At 27.9% G+C, this 23,341-nt stretch overlaps 2 protein-coding genes across 4 annotated transcripts; one reads left to right on the top strand and one right to left on the bottom strand.

Annotated features, from left to right (window-relative positions):
* Positions 1–5,441: 5,441 nt before the first annotated feature.
* LOC126849189 (pre-mRNA splicing regulator USH1G) lies at positions 5,442–13,886 on the top strand. Of its 2 annotated transcripts, none has more exons than XM_050590813.1 (7): positions 5,442–5,623; positions 7,968–8,111; positions 10,571–10,843; positions 11,107–11,374; positions 11,631–11,939; positions 12,133–12,334; positions 12,515–13,886. In XM_050590813.1, exons 1-7 carry the CDS (start codon positions 5,601–5,603, stop codon positions 12,760–12,762), a joined length of 1,467 nt encoding a protein of 488 aa, XP_050446770.1. In that variant the 5' UTR covers positions 5,442–5,600; the 3' UTR covers positions 12,763–13,886. The 2 variants fall into 2 exon arrangements, with proteins under 2 accessions (XP_050446770.1, XP_050446771.1); XM_050590814.1 differs by having other exon boundaries at positions 12,133–12,338; positions 12,519–13,886.
* A 78-nt stretch (positions 13,887–13,964) lies between these two features.
* On the bottom strand, positions 13,965–22,981 carry LOC126849239 (telomere attrition and p53 response 1 protein). Of its 2 annotated transcripts, XM_050590903.1 has the most exons (5): positions 21,995–22,947; positions 21,645–21,716; positions 20,516–20,690; positions 20,225–20,370; positions 13,965–19,969 (listed from the first exon to the last, which is right to left on the bottom strand). In XM_050590903.1, exons 1-5 carry the CDS (start codon positions 22,185–22,187, stop codon positions 19,824–19,826), a joined length of 732 nt encoding a protein of 243 aa, XP_050446860.1. In that variant the 5' UTR covers positions 22,188–22,947; the 3' UTR covers positions 13,965–19,823. The 2 variants fall into 2 exon arrangements, with proteins under 2 accessions (XP_050446860.1, XP_050446861.1); XM_050590904.1 differs by lacking the exon at positions 21,645–21,716 and having other exon boundaries at positions 21,995–22,981.
* Between the last annotated feature and the right edge of the window lie 360 nt (positions 22,982–23,341).

The following is a 23,341-nucleotide window of genomic DNA, read 5'->3' as shown; positions in this document are numbered from 1 at the left end:
GTGTCAAATCTAATTAAAAAATATCAGAGAAATATGTAGCATGATTTGAAATGAATCTTAAACAATGGGAAATATTGAGAAACAATGTATTTAAAATGCAGATTATCCCAGATGCGATACACTTGTTCGCAGCTCTAAATACTGCAATAAAGAAAAAAAAATGCCTTGTTTTAATGTAACAAAAGTATATCATAATAATAATTTAATTTTCTAAAAAAGCACAAGTAAATAAGAAAATGTTATTTATTGTAGATTTTTAAGTATACTTTATTTTTTAATTGAATTTTAATTTGTTATAAATCTACCAAGGCATTTATGTAGACTATAATTATAGTATAAAATACTGGAAACCCTATATATATGCATAATATACACAATAAATATTTGTAAAGAGTGGTTTTAAAAAATTCTTGTGAAGAATATTTATCAATCATTTCTACGTGCGTTATTTTAAGTAAGATATAAGAAGATTGTAATTTACTTTTATATGCGCGCGTAATACAAAGTATAATTTTTTTATACAAGGGAATTACTATGATTTGCTCGACGTAAAAATATATTTAAGTTGAAAAATATTTTTAAAATGTTACGAATCAGTAATATATATATTAAGTAATACAAAGATAAATTAAAGATATTTTTGATGTTAATATTAAATTATCTTTTCAGTATATTTGTTATTTATTTTACATTTGTAGATCCATACATTTAAATATTATATTTTCATTATGTTTGAATTATTTCATTAATACATTCATGTGTTTAATAAACACATAAATGTATTCATACAATTAATTTTATACAATTATTAGTTATTTAATACAATTTCTTTTTTAGATATAAATTATATTCATGTTTTTTTATTAAATTTTGAATGCAAACATTTCTTGCAAATTGAGTTTTTGCAGAATTTTATTTTGTATTTTCAGATTATTATCAAAACATGATATTGTAAAAAATAAATAAAAAAATTGCTCGTATTTAATGTGTTATTAAAAAGCGACAAATTTAGAAAAGAGTAATGAATGGATTAATATATATACATTAATATGATCTTTGGATTAATATGGATCTATGAATCTAATATTGATATCATCAAAAGTATCTTTAAATCTCTTCTTGAAGTCAATAAAGCAAAAATATATATAAAAAATGAATATTTATAGATTTCAGATTTCTTCCAATTTGTTGTTAATGCGTTTGCACGCAAAATTGTGGCCTATTCCATACTTCTTCAATTAACATGTAATCTCATAGAATCTCAATGACATCTCATGTATAAACATTCAACAAACGCGACAAACTCAAAATCTCTTATTTGGCTCACTCAATGAAAAATGAAATACAAAATTTTTAGCGAAATGGGGCACAGTTTAATAGTATCTAGTATATAATAACTGTTCTTGATTAAGTGACGGTACAACCCCGCGTATGTAATATGTATATTTTTATAACCCAACAGCAAAATGTAATAACTCGACGAAAACAAAGATCATTTTGATTTAAGAGCATCCATTATCGAATTTATAATTGTCAGTAAACTTTTCTATTTCCTGTTTTTACTAATCTCATGCAATAAAATTCCATTGTTCCAGATACTATATATTCGATAGTTTTGCTAAATATAATTACGAGATCGTCATTTTGATAAATTTATATTAAAATTTTTATTTATTATTTTTCCATCTCTAAGCAAAACTTGCATAATTAATACTCTGATTTAAGAAAAATGTATTTGAGAAATTCATTTATCTAAGAAAAGAATATATAATTCTAATATGTCGTTCTATGATAATGATTATCTTCATTATTCTTCGAAATAGACCGAATTATTTTTTGAGATTTTACACTCAATTGCAAATCATAGTTTATTTTTAATGATCAGATAAAATATGTATACTCTCGCAAAATTCTCCGATTTAATTATAATTCCAGATTTCTTAAAAAATGATTTTTCTAAAAACTATATGAACAGATATCATTATATGCCATAAATATAATAAATTTAATTTGATTTGAACATGAAAATGAGACTTCATGACACTCTATGAATTGCGAGTAGAAAAACCACAGATTAATTTCTAACTTTTCGGGAGATTTTATTAACAATTCTCTTCATCACGAACAAATCATTATTAATATTAAAAAACATGTGCAATACCCAAGAAATCTAGATTGATCTCTTTTTTTGAGCAAAATCGTTACATAACAAAAAAAAACTATCTCGCAAAATCACGATACTCCGATATCACATACATGTAATGTATAAATAAGTAACAAACTGATAAAAGCGCAAATAGAGAAAATGAGCATAAAAAGAATCATAGAACAAGAAGCTCTGACGTAACATTTTGCCTTCGAAAACGCTTTCGACTTCGTACATAATAAATCATTGTTAGATATACATATATAGTTAACACTTAATAAAAAATTTAAAAATTTATAAAATAAAATTCTGAACACACATTTTTTAATAAATTTTTAATAAATATTTAATATTTAAAGTATTAAATCTCCTAAATTTTTTTAACTTTTTACTAAAACACTAAAACTAAATCTTGACAGTTAAATCTTAAATTAAATTTTATTAAATAAATAATAAATTTTTATGATATAATTTTTATGATAAAGCTTTATTTTCAAATATCTATAATTAAAGTAAACAAGCGGATCTGCTATCAAACTTAAAATCGAAAATTATACATGTTGTATAATTAAGCTTACTTGAGTATACTCTAACATCTGTTAAATCCTTAAATTCATTATTTAAAAAACAATTAATTTCGTACAAAAATAATAATTTCATAAATAACATTCAAAAAACCTCAACAAGAGATAATGTAATAAAAAAAATGTAATCATTGTACGCAATATATTGTTGATTAATAAATTAATAAACTCGATATCAATAAATATAAAAAATAGCAGTATTTCTCTTAAAACGGTCTGGTATTTTTTTTACCAAAAATGTAATAATTAATGTATCAAGTAATGTCTTTCATAATTTTCTAACTCCTTGTTGAAAAGCTTATATATAGCAATTTTACATAATAAAATATTAAGTTGTATCAACAGGTACTATTTTACAGAGCAAATATAAATATAATAAAATGTATAACTCATATTTAACGAAGTAAATATAATCAAACTGTGATCAAGATATAATTCAATAAGAAAGTTGAGTGATGTTTCTAATAAATGTGCACTGATCAGTGCAAACAGCAATGCTATTTGAGAATAAAAAAAATAAATAGACAAGTGACTAAAATAGAATTGTCAAATTTAATAAAAAATAAAAGATATTCTTAAAATAAAATGATATATACTTTTCCTTGCGCATACGCGATGGACAAAAGTTAAATCCTTTAAACTCAATTGTATTAAAGAAGAATTTTGTTAAGTCTTACTGCCTAAAGCATTCCCCAAAGTGTATTATCAACATAACAAATCTTTATAGTCTAAGAAAAAATAATTATCTCCTTAATATTTTGATAACAATTTTTATAAAAGAATAAAAAATTAATTTATACCAACTTTTAGATTGATAATTTAATTAATATGTTAATAAAAAATATAAACAGTTTAAAAAATTTCTTACGACACAATCAGATACTAAAATTATTTTAATTTTTTCGAGAAATTTAACGATATTGTTCGCAGCAATAGATCTTGTTGAAGTTAAAAATTGTTTGTATAAAATGCCACACATACACATATACATAATCACAGTTATAATTATTATATATAGTTCATGAACACAATGTTGAAACAGATAAATAACAGTATAAAGTTTTAAGTCAATGTAATTCTTGCATGCTAATTGTTGTAACATATCAATAAAAAAAATATTCTTAGACCAATAATAACAGTCCTTTTCAAATATATATTTGTGCATATTGTTTACATGTTTTCTGAGAGTTTAATATTAATTATTACAGTTTTGTCATTAGCTCATTGTGTAATCTTTTATAATTCTTTACTAAAAAATTTTTGCGCGTGCGTGCAAGAATATGATTCCATTTTTAATTCAGTCGATGCCTTTCTTCACGTTATATCACTTTGGTTCTAAATTGTTTGGGCATCTTATATAAAATATTTTAGATTATATATTGCAGTTTTTTAGGTTCAACTGCAATTCAAACTAACAATTAAAACTGACAGAATTTGAACGCCCATTTATTTTAAACAATAAACGAGATAAATGAACATATGGCACTATCTATAGAGAGTTACTATCACTATAACAATATGGGACTTTAAATTTGTCGGTAAAGGATTTACCTGCGATCGCTTCTAATCGCTCTTTCTATATGAAACATGTGAAGCGGAAAATAAATGTTTTAGCACCCGATATGTGCAGATAAATAAATCAGAAATAAACTACATAAAAAAATAAACATGAGTCATCATGAAAAAATTATGTACATATTATATAGTATTATATATAATTAGATATATATAATTATATATAGTATATATATATAATTAGAGTACATATATATATATATATATATATATATATATATGTACTCTAATTATATATATATATATATATATATATATATATATATATATACACATAATTAATGTTAACACATCAATTCTCCGGAATTTTATGAAACATATTATTGAATTTCAAGATTATCGTAATAGTAATATTAAAGAATTAATAGTAATAATAAAGAATATATGTATACATATTTAATATATACAAGAGAAAAAAAGAGAAAAAAAAGCCACACAATTTTTTTAGATATTCACAATTTACTGTCAATAACAGCTAGTTTATAAAGAACATTCATATAGGAGCAAATATATGATATAAAAATTTGATATAATTATAAAAATTTGTTTGTTTGCTACCATAAACAAATAGACTGCTGCTTAATTATTTTTAATTAAAAAACTCATATTTATTGCTATTCATTTTATATAATAAAAAGCATATATTATAACATATAGCACAACAAAAATTATAACATCGAAGCACAATAGCTTTTTTAAAATTTTTTTTTATCATCTTAAAGTGAAATATATTCATAATTTATGCAAAGCATTTGTATTAACCAATTATTTTTTTTGCAAGAAATGTAAAAATATGTCATGCTTTAGCAAAATGTGTAAAAATGTTCTATTAGTACATAGTTATAAAATTTATAAGAAAAAAATAAAAATAAAATTTTTTGTGTGCAAATAATTTGAATTCAAGCCATTCATTGATTCATGTGTAGTTGCATGAAAGAAATTTCAGGTGGCGGATAATACTCCGAACAGCACAGGTGGCAAATCGTCTGGAGTATCGCGCGAGCGAGAGGCAAAGTTGTCGGATCAGCAGAGCGAAACGTGATAGCCAAAGTATGGAGAACGAGAGGGAGGCCACAGTCTGGCGGGGGACCCAGGTGTAACTTGCCGCTTGCCGCTCGCTCGAACAGTACATTGCCAGACGCAAACTTGGCATGCGGTTCCCCTTAATATTATATCGTTTCACATCGTCATATATTTTTTTTTCAATTCGCCAAAATTGCTCGCGCATTGTTTTTGTAAATTACGAACAATGTTATCTGGATAGCAGATCCGCAAAATAGCAAACGGTACGCGAAATGTCATCCGAGCGATTTCATAAGTGAGTGCATTTTTTTCCAAAGAATCCTATGTGTGTATCTGCAGAATTGCATATTGAGAATGTGCTTCTACTTCTCTCTCTTTTCTTCTCTTTCTTCTCCTCTTTCTCTCTGCTCCTGTTTTATATACATGCGCTTCCACGTAGGACTTGTCCTGAGGTCCGGAAAGTGAAGAGAAATGTCGTGGAACAAGCCTCGCCTCGCGATTGAAAAAATCTTTGAGTCTAACTATATACGGCTGATTGTGCGAAATGATTCAATAATACAAAGAAAATAAAACGGTTAAGGATCGAAAGTCATAAACGCAATATTGATAAAATTTGCAAGTTGAATAAGACTTAAAATGTATAATATAATTTTTCAACATTTTGTTTTACTATGAAAAATATGAATATGATAGCATAACATTTAAAAATTTGTTAACTGCGTAAAAATTTATTTAAATGTTACGTTATTTCTTGCAATCAAAACGAGTTAAAATTTATTTATACGTAACATTTTAAAATATTTTTTTTTAATACGGATACACATATACATACTGTATATAATTGGCAATTTATACATATAAAATACATAAACAATAAATTAAATAATTTATGCAAGATCAATAATAATTGGTTTATCAGGCCGGTTTAAAAGCCGATAAAATTGTGTCAAGGTGTAATAAGCAACTGGGGCAGAATAAGAAGATATTAAGAAAAATCCTCTCTTAATATTTATATAACTGATATGTGTAATAAATTTTTAAAATAGAGATACGTTTCAACAACATTATAATTAATATATTATGCTTTAACAACGTTTATTAATATCTGACAAATAAAAAGAATGATAATAATCTCGCAAATATAATACACTTATTAAATAAAGATATACTTAATTAAATAAAAGATTTCGAAAATGTAGTTATCTCTACAAGTACAGAATAATCGTCATCATGGACTGTTTATTATAGCATCGTATGCATCGATAGAGCGCGTGCGGAATTTATGCATGAGAAGAACTCTTATTTCATTCACTACGGAAATTTATCGTTCAGATCATCTGTAGAAATTCCAAGCGTTTCTATTAACTTTTACTCGCATCGAACAGTGCTGTGCACCACACGTTTGATCTACTAACTTTATAAACAATATATGGCACCAAAAATTATTATTCTTTACAATCTTATCGAATTTCAAGATGTATTTTCTTAGCAATAGCTTTTTGTCTATAAAACTAGCTTTTTTAAAGTGTCTTTCTCTCTAAATTTTCAATATTTAATTTTTGAATAAAAAGAATATTAAAAATTCAATATTATATTAATTAGTTTAGATTAATTACTTTAGAAGTAAAAAATGTTTTTATTATTTCATTGTTTTTTAAACTTCATCTCCAAAGAGTTTGTAAAAAATTAACTTCGATTATTACATTTTTCAAAATAACATAGATTAATAATAAGATAATTAATAATAAGAATGTATACAATTTTTATATGTACGTATCAATCGTATTAATTAATTCATAAGTTATTTTAAGAAATTATATTTATTTATATTAATAATATCAAAAAATTATTAATAAATTATATTATATATATAAAATATATTATATATTACATAAATTTAGCTCGTTATATTATATCTTTTTATTGTTCAGAGGTAATTGCAACCGAGGTCATTAATATTATGACAGAGTGTATATTAATGAAGTCATAATTATTGATGAAGTATTAGGAAAGAATACTTTCTCGCTGATGTGCTAAAACAGTTTTCGAAAAGCAACATTCGCAAATTGAAAGTGCCTATTGTTCTTCTAAATCGCATTTATTTATATGTGTTGTGTATTGCGTATTAAGAATTTAAATTGTAATTTATAAATAAATATCACGAACAAAACATGTCGCATATAATTAAATGTTATATGTACATATACATATAAGAAATAGAGATAGGCATACTTCGCGGAACTTTCTGTTTACGATAAAATCCGCGGTTCTTCCTTAAGAAACGTGACGATAATTAAAATAACGACACGGTTTAAATCAGATAAGATACTGGGATAGATGGTACGATAATATAACAGAAGTTTACGACACCGTATTTTGAAGAATTATTATACTAAATGATATCTGTTGATAAATGACGTTTTTACAATCATCAATATATACATATATGTATGTATGTATATGTATTATTTTATTCATCAACAGATGTATCATATCTTCATTTACTTACAGACATAATTTTCTATAAATATCGATATTTGATGTTTAATACGATCACGAATTTAAGAAATTGAACTAATTGTAAGAACATTTGATAGATCGGACAAAGAACGATATAATAAAGCTTCTCTTTGTCAAAGGGCCGCCCGAGAAGGAGCATTGGACATTCTGAAAGAAGCTACGAGAAAGGATTGTAACGCGCGAGATGAAGGAGGAATGACCCCAACATTATGGGCAGCCTTCGAAGGTCACATAGATGCTCTGAGACTGCTAGTCACCAGGGGGTATGTACGCTTAATATATCTTATTTTTCTTTTGTACTATAATTATATATAAGTGTGATCAACGTCATATTTTACATTTTGATAATCAACGCATACAGCAAAATATTCTCATATGACTGGATATAAGATGTTTGATTATCGCAACTAATTATAAACCAAATATATAAGATTAATATCTCTCTCATACTATAATAAATAAAGATGAAATAAAAAATTGCGCATCAACACAATGACAATATAAGTTGCGAAATCGAAGTAGAATATATTCGGCAGAACATATGTAAAACATCGTGTTTTAACCACTCACACGAAACACAAGTACCTATCAGGCACGAGGTCGTCGTGCCCCATGAACACGACAGCCCCACTAGTATATATATGCTTCATAATTAGTACTTACCTTAAGCCCAGTGCTCACCGAACATGCAGAGACCTTCTGCTCGTGTCAGCTCCAAAATACAGAAAAGTTCCTCGACATTTTCGATCGTTTACCGCACACAATTAGTCAAATACTGGAAAATTTCTGTAACAAACATCAGAAATAATAATATTAATCGTACTAATAAACTGCAATATATTTGTACATAAATAAAATTATAATTTATCCATATTTAAATGATTGCATCAAGAAATAAATTAAATTGAAAAACTTAAGAATTTAACAAAAACTACAGAATTATTATTAACTTAATTTTATTTAAATTTATTTGTTATATATTTGTTATATATTTTCAAATACATATATATATATATATATATATATATATATATATATATATATATATTAGACATATAGCAACAAAAATGACGACTTAAATTGCATCATTCCTAAAAGTTCTATCATCGTGCCTTCAGTTCTGCTATACCTGCATGATAATAATATATGTGCGGAACCGGAAGCACGCATTGCAGGTGTCCATCGACTGCACGGTGGCGGAAATCGTGATCGGACGAATGAAAAACAATACAACGCATATCTGATAAAATAGTACGCAGCAAATTCTATATATTCGCGATACGAAAATTCTCGCTTCTATTTACGACTGAATTGATGAATGAGATATTAATATCGTCTTTTTTTTCAAACAACCCGAATGAACAAACGATTGATCGTCGCAAAATTCTGAATTGATATTTCACGCGACATTTCAAGCAAACTCGAGATATTTTCAAAAGATTGATGTCGTCAAAATGTTACAAAAAAAGAATTAAGAATTGGCAACATTCCAGGCGATGTATATAAAAATGTTCGTATACAAATATATATATATATATATATATATATATATATATATATATCACAAATAAATAAATACAAATAAACACACAAATATTATAAATACGTACCATTCGTATGATGAAATGATGAGGATTGAAATATTTAAATATTTATCTTGTTTCAGAAACAGATCCAATTTTTTTCGAGAAATCTGTATTTCTGTACCATCCAGAAACTTTCAATCCAAAATAAATCCCTGAAAGTTTAATAAATATAATGAATAACAATAATTTAAAATATCGAAAACCGTAAAACGAAGCACGTTGCTATGTTGATTTCTAACATAATTGCATAAATAGATGTTTCTATATTACTCATATCGTACTATATACGATTATGAAATGAAAAGGTTAATACTTTTCCAATATAATTAACACAACTAATATTTCTTTCATATTCTGACAATTCAAGACAATCCATAAAGTTTTATGAAGCTGTATATATAAGCAGCCAAATATTTTAAAATCTTACCGAGAAATTGATGTTGAACTGTGCGAGAAGAAGTACGTTACGCGGGTACAAGCTTTTTTAAAACTATACGTTTTCGAAAAACAGTGGAGCCAACGTAAGAATTTGATCTATCGTTCGATCGCCTTGATCATAATCCATAGATTATAAAAAATATAGAGAGTGCATTCCGAGACACTGTGTCTAGCTTAAAAAGAGAGATAAAATTTTGACAAGTCCAGTTTAATCAAATATAAGAGTTGAAGAAATTATAGTAAATTAAAAAAATAATCAAATACATTTCTAAAATTCTTTCTAATTATGCAATACATGTCATTTACGAATAAGATATTAGATGTACTATCTATATATTTATTATAATCTATGATCTTGGCTACACGTGCGGCGGATCACGTGACTATTTTGAATTCTCGTGTTTATTGTTAAATGCAATATCAGAGTTCATACAGATTTTAAATGTTTTTTTCTTATATTAATGATATATAAATTACATTAAACGCTATATTAAACACGTACATAAATGTATGTATATATAATAATAAAATTTATTATATATTAAATATATATATATATATATATATATATATATATATTTAATTATTGCTTATTAAAAAAAAAATTATTAATTATATTTTATATGTTACTTTTCTTTTTCAAGTCTAAAGAATTTGTTTTGTATTCGTTTCAACATAATGTAATGATTTCATCGTAGAGGGGATCCGGACAAGACTGATTATTTCGGTAATACATGCTTGCATCTGGCAGCAGCGAGAGGTCATGAATTCTGCGTGAAATTCCTGGTGAAATTTGGTTGCAATATCTGGTCATTGGACATCGACCGACATTCCGCCCGAGAACTTGCAGCGATAAACGGTTGCGAGAGAATTTTGCAGTTCCTAGACCTCGCCCAGGCCGATCAAGAATTGAATAGTCGCAAGAAAAGCCGTCTGCTCCGAGAAAAAGCAGAGAAGGATGCAGAAAAAAGGTATAATCGCAAAATAATTATTGACCTAATTAAATAATCCCGGTTTTAATTTATGACTAATAAATAAAAAACACTAATGTAAGATATTTTATTTGTATTAACTATATTAAAGTTTATCTCTGATCATTCTGTGATCATCTTATCACAGAAATAACTATAAATTCAAAGATCACTTATCATAAGATAACTTATTATTTGTTGTTTTCTATTTTAAGTATATAAATTTTCAACTTTGCCGATTATAAAAATATTTATCTGTTAAGATTAAAAGAATATATGAAAAAACAAAAGATGGCTGAAATTAGAGCGGAAAAGGAACAGAAAAAACTCATAAAAAATCGTGCTAGATCTGACTCTGAGACGATGAATGAATTGAATTCTCAACGATCTGGCGTATTGACCTTTAAAGGCCGAATAAAACCTTCGCCGACATTTAGCGATATCGTTGGCACCACCACGAAGAGACACGGCAGCACGGTATGTCGGAAAGCCTTAGCGAAGAAAGCCGCTAGCGACTTCAAGGTCGTAGAGGTAAAAAAAGATTTAAAAAAGTTTATTCATTTTTTTACGATTCTAAAATCACATCAAAATATAACATTGTAAATCAAGCCACATCAAAATAAGAAAATTAAAAAAAAAAATGTATATTTAAATTTTTTTTTTTTTAATTTTAAACTTATATCGTATATGTATATGATAATTCTTTTTTTCTTATTTTAATGATTACAAAATTATATATAACATTCCAATTATAATGCTGTATATGCATAATATGTCATTATCATAGGTTGAAATAAATGGTAAAAAATCCATTCGAAGTCTGACCGGCGTTCGACGGGATTCTGAAGTTATGTACGTAGGCACATACGATACTGAATCTCAACATATAGGTAGAAGAGGAAAGATCTCCGATGTATGGGGTACTCTAAGCAAATCTCAGAGCACGCCCGATCTCTTAGGTGAAAGGATATATGATGAGGAGGAGGAAGATAGACAAGAAGAGAATTTGAACATTGCAAAAGACAACGCTTTTCTTCGAGAACCGGCCAGCATCTTTAACCGACCGGGATTCGGTTCGGTGGCCTTTAGAAGAGCGGTTAGTCATAATTTTGTTACCTGTAAACTATACTTTCATTTGCAATGAATTAAATACATATCTTATCTCCGATAAAATTAATACTAAAAAAGCTAAAAAAAATTATAAACAAAAAAAACCATTTAAAAAAGTATTTTTTATATAATTTATTTCTAAAAGTTTTTATACATTATATTAAAATTTTTATTAATAGATAACATCTACACTGGACAATCTACCGGTCACGCAGATGGATGTTCAATTGCAAAATAGCAATCTTTCTGGTAATGGTTCCACAAATGGATCCATAAACAGTAACAAATTTAGTCCAAATGGACACAATGAAGAGATTAGTATAGGGAGTGCTGGCAGTTTGGCACGCAGGCAAAGTTCATGGGATGAGGATTTACTTTCAGGCAAGTTAAATAAATTTTACACAAAGTATAATGGGAATATTATTATATAATACAATGTCCCCTGCATAGATGATTTATATTCTGTAAGAAGTGACATAGTAATCTATTATCCTTCTTCATTCTTGCTGCATCCTATCTGTAAAAACGGGATATGACATTGTTGAATTTATCTGTAAATAGAAAGTGAAGAAACAGACGAGGAATGGACACCTTTGCAGAGATTTTTAGTCGCCAATAATCTCACGTCCATACAATCTATCCTGGAATCAGAGCAAATCGATCTGGAGGCTCTAATGCTACTTACCGAGACTGATATAGCAGCCCTCAAACTTCCGCTCGGTCCTAGACGGAAACTCACTAATGCAATCGCAAACCGGAAAAAAGCACTGAGCATGCCGGAAAGTATTATTAAGGACAGTAGACTATAAAATATATTTCATTAGCCACGGAGGATAATTATTACTATCGATGAAATTATCCGTCCATATGTATGAGACGTAGTTATTAATTGATTTGTGCAAAATTAAAATTTTGAAATCCTAAATATAAAATATTCAAAAATTTTGTGAAAATTTATCGAACTCATTGTCTAAAAAAAAAAGAAACAATTATTAAAATTATTATTAAATTATTCAATTACTTAAATCATATATTGGTAGCGCTATTATATATTTAGCAATATATTTGTATAATTTTTACCATATATCAGAATAATCTTAATATCAAAGTCTTTTGTGCCTTAATTTTTATAGTTTATTTACTATCAACATATATTTTTTCCATCAATACCATATTATAAGATACTAAATTTAAATAATCTTATTGGAGACTATATTACATACGATTATAATAATCATAAATAATCGTCAAAAAATATTGAAAATCAGGAAAAGAAAAAAAAGAAAGCTAAGCACTTCACTATTAAGTAAAAATAGAATACAGTTTATGCCATAATAGAAAAGAAACAAAAATTCAACACATACTGCCATAAAATGTAATGCCAATGATGTTTATACTCAACATCCATTAGACATGTTACTCTAGTTTTACATATTACATTATTATATATAAAATCTTAAATATTTACAATAATTAATTAAATATTAATTATTTATATTAAATCATTTGAAACAGATATTAAAATATTTTAGATATTACTGACGAACTTTATAGTATGTATAATCAAGACTTACTATCATTTATGCGTGAAGCGCAATTATTAAAAAAAAAGTTAGCAACAATAACAAAAGATAATAAATATTGATTATCTTTCAAATAATCTGATGATCTTAGGTGGCAATAATTGTGTGGTAAAATTTGATTTTTATAATCATATCTCAAATATAAACAAGAGAATATTGATAATTACTAAGATATAAATTAGATTACAGTATTATATTATACATTAATTTCGTAACATCATGTATGATGCGTATTATATCCACAAATAGCACAATATGTACAAAATGTACACCTTGCTGTACAAAATAAATGTATAACAATAAAAATGTACAAAATAAATATATAACAATAAAATATGTATATATGCAAACATGATAGTCACTATTCACACAGACAGAAAAAAATATATCATAATAATAATCGTAGGCAAGAAAACGACCACGAGAAGTTTCTTTCTCTCGTGATTTATTTGTAAATGATTATCTTACAAACAAGAGGCGCAAAAATATACAAGCTTCTTATGTTCGTAAAGAAAGTAACAGCACCATTTCACGTCTTGTTATGAACACATGTTCATGTTTGATCAAGACGTCATATTCGTGCAAGTCTCATGTACACTCTCGCAACATCTACATTCTCGCAAAAGTGTACCAATGCAACTTGCAGTAATGTGCATTGGAATAATAAAGGAAGCAAAGAATAGGCTCGTAAAAAATTTTTTGGTGCCTTACGTTCGTCAAACGTATGTTTATACGTTTCTACGCGTCATGAATGTACGAAATACAATATAATTGTGAATAATATAATACATGAAGTGATTCCTCCTCACTCTCTTCATCTCCGGATTTTAGCTTATAAATATGCTATTACAACAGGGGAGAAGAGGTTTTGTATATTGATTTCATTATATTCTCAAGTATATGTATTTTGTGTTTTTTTGAAGAGACATCTATTAAACGCGTGTCTCTTCATCATTATATTATTATACATTTACATATTTTCGTATAAATATATCGTTATACTCATAAACATAAAAAGATATTTTTTCGTATTTTGACATAAATATTTCTTATATCAAGTTGGTTTAATACAATTCCGTACAAACTTTGTTCGTCGAAACTATTGAATTTTATTAAATTATAATTTTATATTAAATGTATTATATTAAAAACCGATTTTTAACAAATTTTTAAAATATAATTTTTCAATATTACATAACATGTATTTGTTTTTTGTATCTAAATTTAATTATATCTTAATCAACAAAACCATTATAATTTCAAATTTGCTCGACGCATTGTCTCTGTAGATATATTATCTTATAATGGCTCACAGATTTCCGACGAGATAATTCTTCTATGAGAAAGGGAAAGTTCCTCACATGTGGGAAAATTTTTTCGCTGATCTCAAAGTGTCGTCTCGTACGCGTTGGTTTATTACGCAAGATGGGAAAATGCCAATTACATCAATGAAATCCATCAATGTTCGAATCGTCTACTCGCTAATGAAGAAAAAAGAATATATAATTATCAACGATCTCAGTTGTAAGTAATTCTCGGAAGTAAAGAGAGTAAGAAGCTATAAGTAAATAAAAGAATAATTCTCTACCGTATCCTTCACTAGTATTCGTAAATATGACTTGAGAAAATAACTCTCGACAGTATATATTTTTTTCCAAATAAATATTAATCGATCAAGAATAGATGTTTCGATTATGCAGTTAAGTATCACGAATACTTGGAACGGAAACGAAAACAAGTCGGTGCGTTTGTAGAGTTGCTTCGACATCATTTCGTCGAATTTGGTGTGTTCGCTTATGGGTACAGTGTACCTAAGTATGGCATCTTCACATACAATATATACCTAAGTAATGTATTACTTTCTTCTATCATAGAGTTACGAAAAAAACGACATTTACGCAGAAAATGTTTTCAACAACTGAAATCAGATGGAAGGAAGAAATGTCTTAAGAACAATGTAAACGTACAAATTTTTCATTCGGTCTTTTTACATTATCGTGAAACCAGTACCATCCTTCCATCATCTGCATGTACAATAAACATGTAAATGATTCGTTCGCAAAAAATAAATTCTCCACCGTTGCTGTATGTTCTTACTGACGCGAAATTGACGTATCGTCAACCTCGTCCAGAAAACTGTAATTGAGGGAAAAGCCCTCGACATTTTATTAATTGCCGATCGCACGATATCATTGATAAATATCATTGTTAAAGCTATCGCATAGTAGATAATATTAGTAATGATATTAATTATTAGCACTATATCTATGTTTATCATAATTAGCATATGCTATATTTACAACTGAACAATTTTTGCTCCTTTGATGAGAATGACATTCGAATAATCTTACGAAGAAACGAAATAGGAATCGTCTTCTATGTAATTTTCAAAACGGACTATTACAAACAAATTAAACAATAAAAGTAAATTTTGTATTTATAAATCAAATGATAACGAATTCATTAACGCGAATAGCAATTTTATTTATTTGTTTGCAGTCAAGGCTCCTGTTTTCTTATTGCAGCTATATTTTATTATATCATCAGAAATGAGAAATCACATATAAATTTTTTACGAAAGTCATCTAAATTAATTAGCTTCCTCTTGCATATATAGGCGTTCAAAAAAATATAGACTGATTAAGATTAAATATATCAAAACAAAAACTTTTCCATTATTGACAAATGCATGTATAATTCATCTGCATGGGTCCTTCATTTCTAGTAAAAAACTTTACAAACTTAATTAATTAAGATTTAGATTCTTTTTCAAAATAAAAAAACATACATTTTTAATATATCTTTAATATATTTTATCAATATATCTTTAATATATTTTATTAATTTAAATTATCAAATGGCATTAAAAAAGTAATTTATTTTGACATATTGATTAATGTATATAATTTCTCATTTCAGACGTCATAATTTAATAATGGACTAGGAGCTTTAAAATTGATGCACATTATACGACATAATACGATACGGCACGACATAGTATAGCATGACACAATAACATTTTTTTTGTAATATATATAAACATATGCGTTAAATCGGCATATTTAAAGATAAAAACAGAGAGAACATGACGTTTCGAATATTAAATGAAGAGAATATTTTGTCGTATCATGTATTATTGCCTAATAATGTAGATGACTTTAGACACGAAATTTAAGTACAAAAATGGTAGACTTTTTGCTTTTATATAAAAAAATCTGAGAAAATGTGTGTAATTTTATGTTGTAATCTTCTATTAAAGCTCCTTCGATGATTGAATATTATTTTGAGGTCACATATAATTTTAAAGTAAAATATTAAATTGTTAATTCTAAGAAATATTTGTAAAATTTTCATCATTTTTCTAGTAATTCGAAAATAGTAAATAATATGATATTGAAAACTTCTTCAAAACTTTTTTTCTTTTTAACATCTGATGAACCCCAAAGTTGATGTTGTTTTGATCTTTCTCTTCTTCATCCAATAATGAAGAATCATATAGAATCTCTTTTATGACCAAAATTTATTTTTAAACATTTTCAACTAATTTTACTTTCTATATTAAAGTCAAAATCAAACATGTTATCTTATATATGGTATGTGTGAATACACGACAGTTTTTGTCGTGTAATTGTCGTATAATGTAAATCGATTTTTAAAAATCTGTGAAAATACAGATACATAGCAATATGAGATGTATTAGCTAGAAATAATGTACATTTACAATCAACCACTTTCATATTGGACATATGTGTGGGGCTCTCACTCTCTGGCACAAAACATTAAACGCACAATCGTTAAGCGTTCTTTTTTTTGTTTAATAAAATACACTGCTCTATACATATATATATATATATGTATATATATATATATATATATATATATATATATATAAAGTACATAAAACATATATATGTACACATATATACATGTATACATATATTGGAACCATTTATCCTAACAAAGTCTACGTATATTAAGTTTTTATTAAGTGAACACGTCCTTATGGAGCTATGGAATATTAAATTCATTTTTTGTATTAACGTAGACTTTGTTCAAGATGTAAAAGTTTGGTATCTTTTTGACGACCTCTTCTTTTTTCAGCAAAGAAAATAAATCAAATTTATACTATCGCATCACTTTTTCCTCGCTATATTGATATTGATTTATTATAATAGATCAGTTACACATGCCTACCGTCTTTAATTTACCTCCTTCATCTTGCTTGTCACATTTCAAATATATATTAAAAATTTGGTTTATCATAATCAAGACTCTTTCTTTTCTCTCACAGAGATCTCTTTAAAAGATATTATCGATTACATTTTCATAATATTCATAACTAGCGCTTTTTATATAGAGTTGAGAAATGAATGTTTTATTAAATATTTTGAATATTCTCCTTTGAAATATTGATACTATAATTTTGTAATTCTGACTTCATAATCATTTCAATAACATAATAGTCTGACCATATAAATTACAAAATTGGACAATAATAATTTCCATCTATGACAATACACTTGATGAAATGAGAGCACAGTGTTCAGAAAAAAATGCAAAGAATTTTAAATAAATAAACAGCAAACAAAAAAACAGGTATATATATATTACTTGTATTATAAATAATAGAGGTTCGAATTTACTATATATTCAGAAATACTTTAACATGAGAATAGATTAGTCAATTTTGATAACTGTTAAACAAAATTTAAAATGTAACAAAAATCGATAGTTTTGTGTATATGAATCATACTATTATAACTTTTTATTAATAACATACTATTATATTTGTTACCTAAAATCAATATTATATAATAAGCAATTTAAAAACATGTTTAAAACTCCTATTTTATCACTGCAGTCACATTAAATTATAATTTTAGAAACAGAAAATTTGAATCTATAAAGAAAAGACAAAAACTTTTCTTGCATATATCATAAATTAATTTTTTGTACACCACCACTTGTATTCGATAAAATATTAATGAAATACTACTATTATTAAAAATTTCTGTTATTCTATTAATAGTAGAATATTATACTGTAATCACTATTCTCTCTATTACTATAAAAACTACCTTTTTTATATATAATATATATATAACTCATCTGTGTTTTACATTCTCAATAAAAATATATCTTATGATAATTAGCCAAGATTGGCTATTTTTGGCTATTTTTATTAATCCACGAGACAAAAAAGCCTTCAATACATTTTATCAATCTATATTAGCAAGTAGGAGTGGTAACATACACAAAATTAATTTATTTCAATGTAGTTAAAGAAAAAAATTGTATGATTCTTCATTTCTGACATTATAATTCAATATAACATCAGTGAGAAAACCAGGAACTTTAATGCAAGAACAAATATTTTACAATATCTTTTCGCTTTTTTATTTTGCCATAAATTATGGCAATTTATGGCTTATTAATTTTGAAATAGCATATAAATATTCTTTGTTTCATCTATTGAAAATTTCGAATGTTTATAAGAAGGCAACAAAATTGATTGACAAATATCAGGATGCTTATTATTCACTGCAAATTTGAATATACATATCAATATATGTATAAATTTAATTCATATAGACTTAACATTTCAAATAACGTCACACATTTGCTCATAATTTTTCTATTAGATTGATTTACAAATCGATAATATGATGATTCTAATGATACAAACTTTTGCATATGAAAAGTGAAATTAATCATCATGCATGAGTAAACGTGAGCATTTTAAATAATATTATAAGTTGCAACATAATATTTTATGCATTCTCGTTTCTGTACTTTTGTATACATAAACACAAAAAATACATATATATAATATATATAATATATATAATTATAAATTTTAATAAAATCTAATATAATTAAAAATAAAAACGTTTGACATGTGTAAATTATTATTTTGCCAATATATTGCCAAAATAAACATCCCATAATGTTCCCTACATATATACTATATATACATATATATATAGTTTGTGTCTCTATATTTAAATTATTTTAAATTATATGCGTCGGTCAGAACTAACTGTACAAGTATAGCTTTAAGAAGTTAAATAATTTTGAACATGATACAAATCGAGATCGGCAGCAGAAGCTACTGAAGATATATACGAACGTACTTACCTGGCAGTGTGAACCACCACCGATTTCTCCTCCAATGATTAACATATAACCGAGAGTTATGTAGAGGAGAGTTGAGTTATTAGTCATTAGTCGGATCGATTAATCAACAGGGAGCGAGGGAGTAAAGCTACCATATGTATCGCGCGCCGTTACAGTGTAGTACGCGTACGTTTGTGCGTGGGTGATCCCATATCTACATCATGCGAAGCAGGTCGTTTATGATGCCGAGCCAATTCGTTGTTAATAAAAGCCGACAATTCGGCTTGTCTTCCGCCACGTCGAGATACTGGAGAACCTGGAAAGATGTCACAATGTTTTGCAAAATTTCATCATAGGTATATTGTTCTATGTAAATTCTATCTGTTCTATATTTAAATGTGATTGTATCTTAATTTTTAATTTTATATACACATTTTAATAGAAATATTATAGAAAGAATTAAATAAATATATTGCAATTTTAACATAAATAATATAACCATCAAGTCTAAAAAAGTCTATAAAATATATAATTATTTTAAATTAAATTAAAAGATAAAAAAATAATATACCAGATAATGCAATGGCTTCCCTAAATGTGTGTAACTCAGGATCTGGATCACTGCCTGCTGTTGGTGCTGGTGCAATAACCATACTTGGCGTTTGACTATGTGACGATGGAGAACCACACACCATCATGCGAGGCTTAGGTGAACTTCTGTAACATTGCGTCATATTAGTTTAAAAAGCAATCAACATTATTCATTTATTTGTTAATTTAATAAAATAAGACAATAGTCAACAATGGACAATTGGACAATAGTCCAATTTAATAATATTGAAAATAAATCATAGAAACAAACCTGTGTGGATGCGGTCGAGGTGGTGGTGGCGGCTTGCCAGCAAGATACGCAAGAAGATCTTCCCTGCGTATCATACGTCTTTTTTTTCTAGCCCAATTCATTATTTCTTTACAATGTTTCTGTTTCCCCATTTCCACTCCCAGATCACTGCATCGCCTCATACAATCCACTGAATCTGTTTAAACAATTTTTGGTTAACAGACACAGAAATACATGATCAAACTTCAAAAGCATATTCTGCTTATAAGTATAAAAAGAATGATGTAGTATAAACATGGTGCAAAAACACTATTATACAGTGATTTTTTCATTATACATCCACTATATATGAGAAGATGTAATAATAGCTTGCCAAAAACATATATACATAACCAATATAAGATACATTGCAATGACTTGCTAAAAATTTTCTTTATATGTAGATATTGCAATGTGTGAGTAATAATTACATTGCTAAACAAGCTTAAAACTTTCTTACATAACTTAATAATATATGCAAATAAATTAATTTTGCATATATAATATAATAAAATTATATATATACATATATGTGTGTGTGTGTGTGTGTGTGTGTGTGTGTGTGCTATAATATATATATATATATATATATATATATATATATATATATATATATATATATATATGTATGTATGTATGTATGTATGTATGTATGTATGTATGTATGTATGTTGTGTATGTATGTATGTATAATGTATGTATGTATATATATATATATATATATATATATATATATATATACACATTTCAATTCTACATATATAATAAAATCTCTTAAAATAAAAAAAACACATAAGCATTCTTTAATTTCTCGGTATTGTATCAATCATAAAATTGCGTTTATTGTTCACAATCAGTAACAGCTGACTCTGAGTATAGCCAGCCATTATACTTATTTGCAGCTTCATAAATGACAGTCATATTTCAAATATAAATCATATTTCAAGAAACGAAGATTAAGCGTAAAAAATACAAGACTTTATTAAAGCGCTGCGACACGAGAAAAGGAGATGGCGGAAGGGAAGGTGAAAACAGAGAAAGGAGGGATGGCCACGCGTTTATCTAAGGGTCATTGTTGACAAAGGTGATCATAAAACTGAGAGACACGCACCTTTGTATAACGATGTTACAGTACCAGCGGCGGTCTGAAAGGGCACCCATAATGAGACGCCCAGCGTGCGGTCTGTAAAATGGTAATTAAAGGCTTAAAGGCTTAATGGCTATATTCCTGGATCGATATCCGTATAAAACGGGTCTGTTAAAAGCTGCGAGAACGAAACGTCGTAAGATCGCCATGCGTAAAAGATCGTTCTCGTAACCTTCGCGACGAGAGACAGACATGTCGATAACCACGCATTTACAGCAACTGATCGTCATCGAATGATTCGGGCACTCCATTGCGCATTTCAAGATAGAGAAGGAAATCGGGAAATACATACATCATTGCGAACGTAGAATCACCTTTGTACAATTGGGCGATGGCCGACGCGGTGGTTTGGAATTTCGTCCACATCTGCTGCGAGTAGAGTTCCTTTTCATTGTGCAGCTGATTCTCGTAATCGGGCTCGGACTCGAGCGCCTCGACGCACTGCTGTTCCCAATTGCTGTACCAGAGGTCCATTATCGGATCATCCTCGCTCCTGTCGTCGCTCATCGCTGCCGATCGCGCGATCGACGCACCACCGCTCACTCGCTACTCGAATGCACTCACTTACACGCGTACACGCAACACATACGCATGAGCGCGCGCGCGCGCACACACACGTGCCTACTCACACGAGTCGCTCGCGCGCGAGTGATCCTCGCCGTGTGTAGGAAACAGGAGAACCAGAGCGCGAGAACACGCCTCGCCCACCTACTCGAAGCTGTATGACACGCACATATGTACACTTATAGATGTATATATGTATGCAAGAACAGCTATTACACTGTATTGCACCGTTCGTCGATTCGATGACGAATGAGCGATTGAAGCTTCGATGACGATAACGGGAACGATAATGACACGACACAGTGGCGTTAATCGCGTTTCATTCTCAGTCCATTTAGTTTATATAGTTTATTATATATACAGTTCTCTCTCTTTTCGTTTACATTCGCTCTTGCCTTCGTGTTGCTTCACGTAACATTACAAATGTGCTTTCTGCCTAGAAAAGTCAAGTCGCGGCCATTACAATTACACTTCGCTCCAGCAGTTCGATCACGAGGAATCTACACAATCAGTCTCAATCATGCTCATTTTATACTGTTCGATACGAGTCCAGATTAATAACTCTCCATGGAAGATGTCAAACGAATGACAAGCGTCCTGCTCCTACTTGGAGAGAATCTGTTCTGTGGTAAGCGAAGATCCTAGCTCCCTCTGAAGCAGCAGAAGGGACATATAGGATCGTGAATCGCGCATTCTTGTTCTCTGTATGTACACTTACTAATTATTATTATAATTTCTTGCTTGGATTTCCGTCTATTGAAATATAATTAAACTTTATACATGCTAAAACGCGAGCGTCCCCACATAACCTCGTGCATTCAAAAATCCTACCAACAATCAAATCAACCAATCATAAACATTCTTGTACGTTATTCGAATGCTCGATTGAGATTGGTCGATTTGTTTACGGCCTTTATGATTACGATTAAAACTTTTTCATGTACAATAGCATTTAATTGACCAATCAAGACAAAGATATCTTTGCTTCTTTTATTGTGATTAATTAATAAATACTTATTAAAGAACAAAGATACCCAAGATTGATTCTCTCTCTCAAATCACTCTATATTTTTTATTTTTATTGTAGAGTTGATATG

Source organism: Cataglyphis hispanica, chromosome 4 (assembly GCF_021464435.1).
Source record: "Cataglyphis hispanica isolate Lineage 1 chromosome 4, ULB_Chis1_1.0, whole genome shotgun sequence".
Lineage (NCBI taxonomy): Eukaryota > Metazoa > Arthropoda > Insecta > Hymenoptera > Formicidae > Cataglyphis > Cataglyphis hispanica.
The sequence above is the reverse complement of the archived record's forward strand: the minus strand, read 5'-3'. Positions and strand labels throughout refer to the sequence as shown.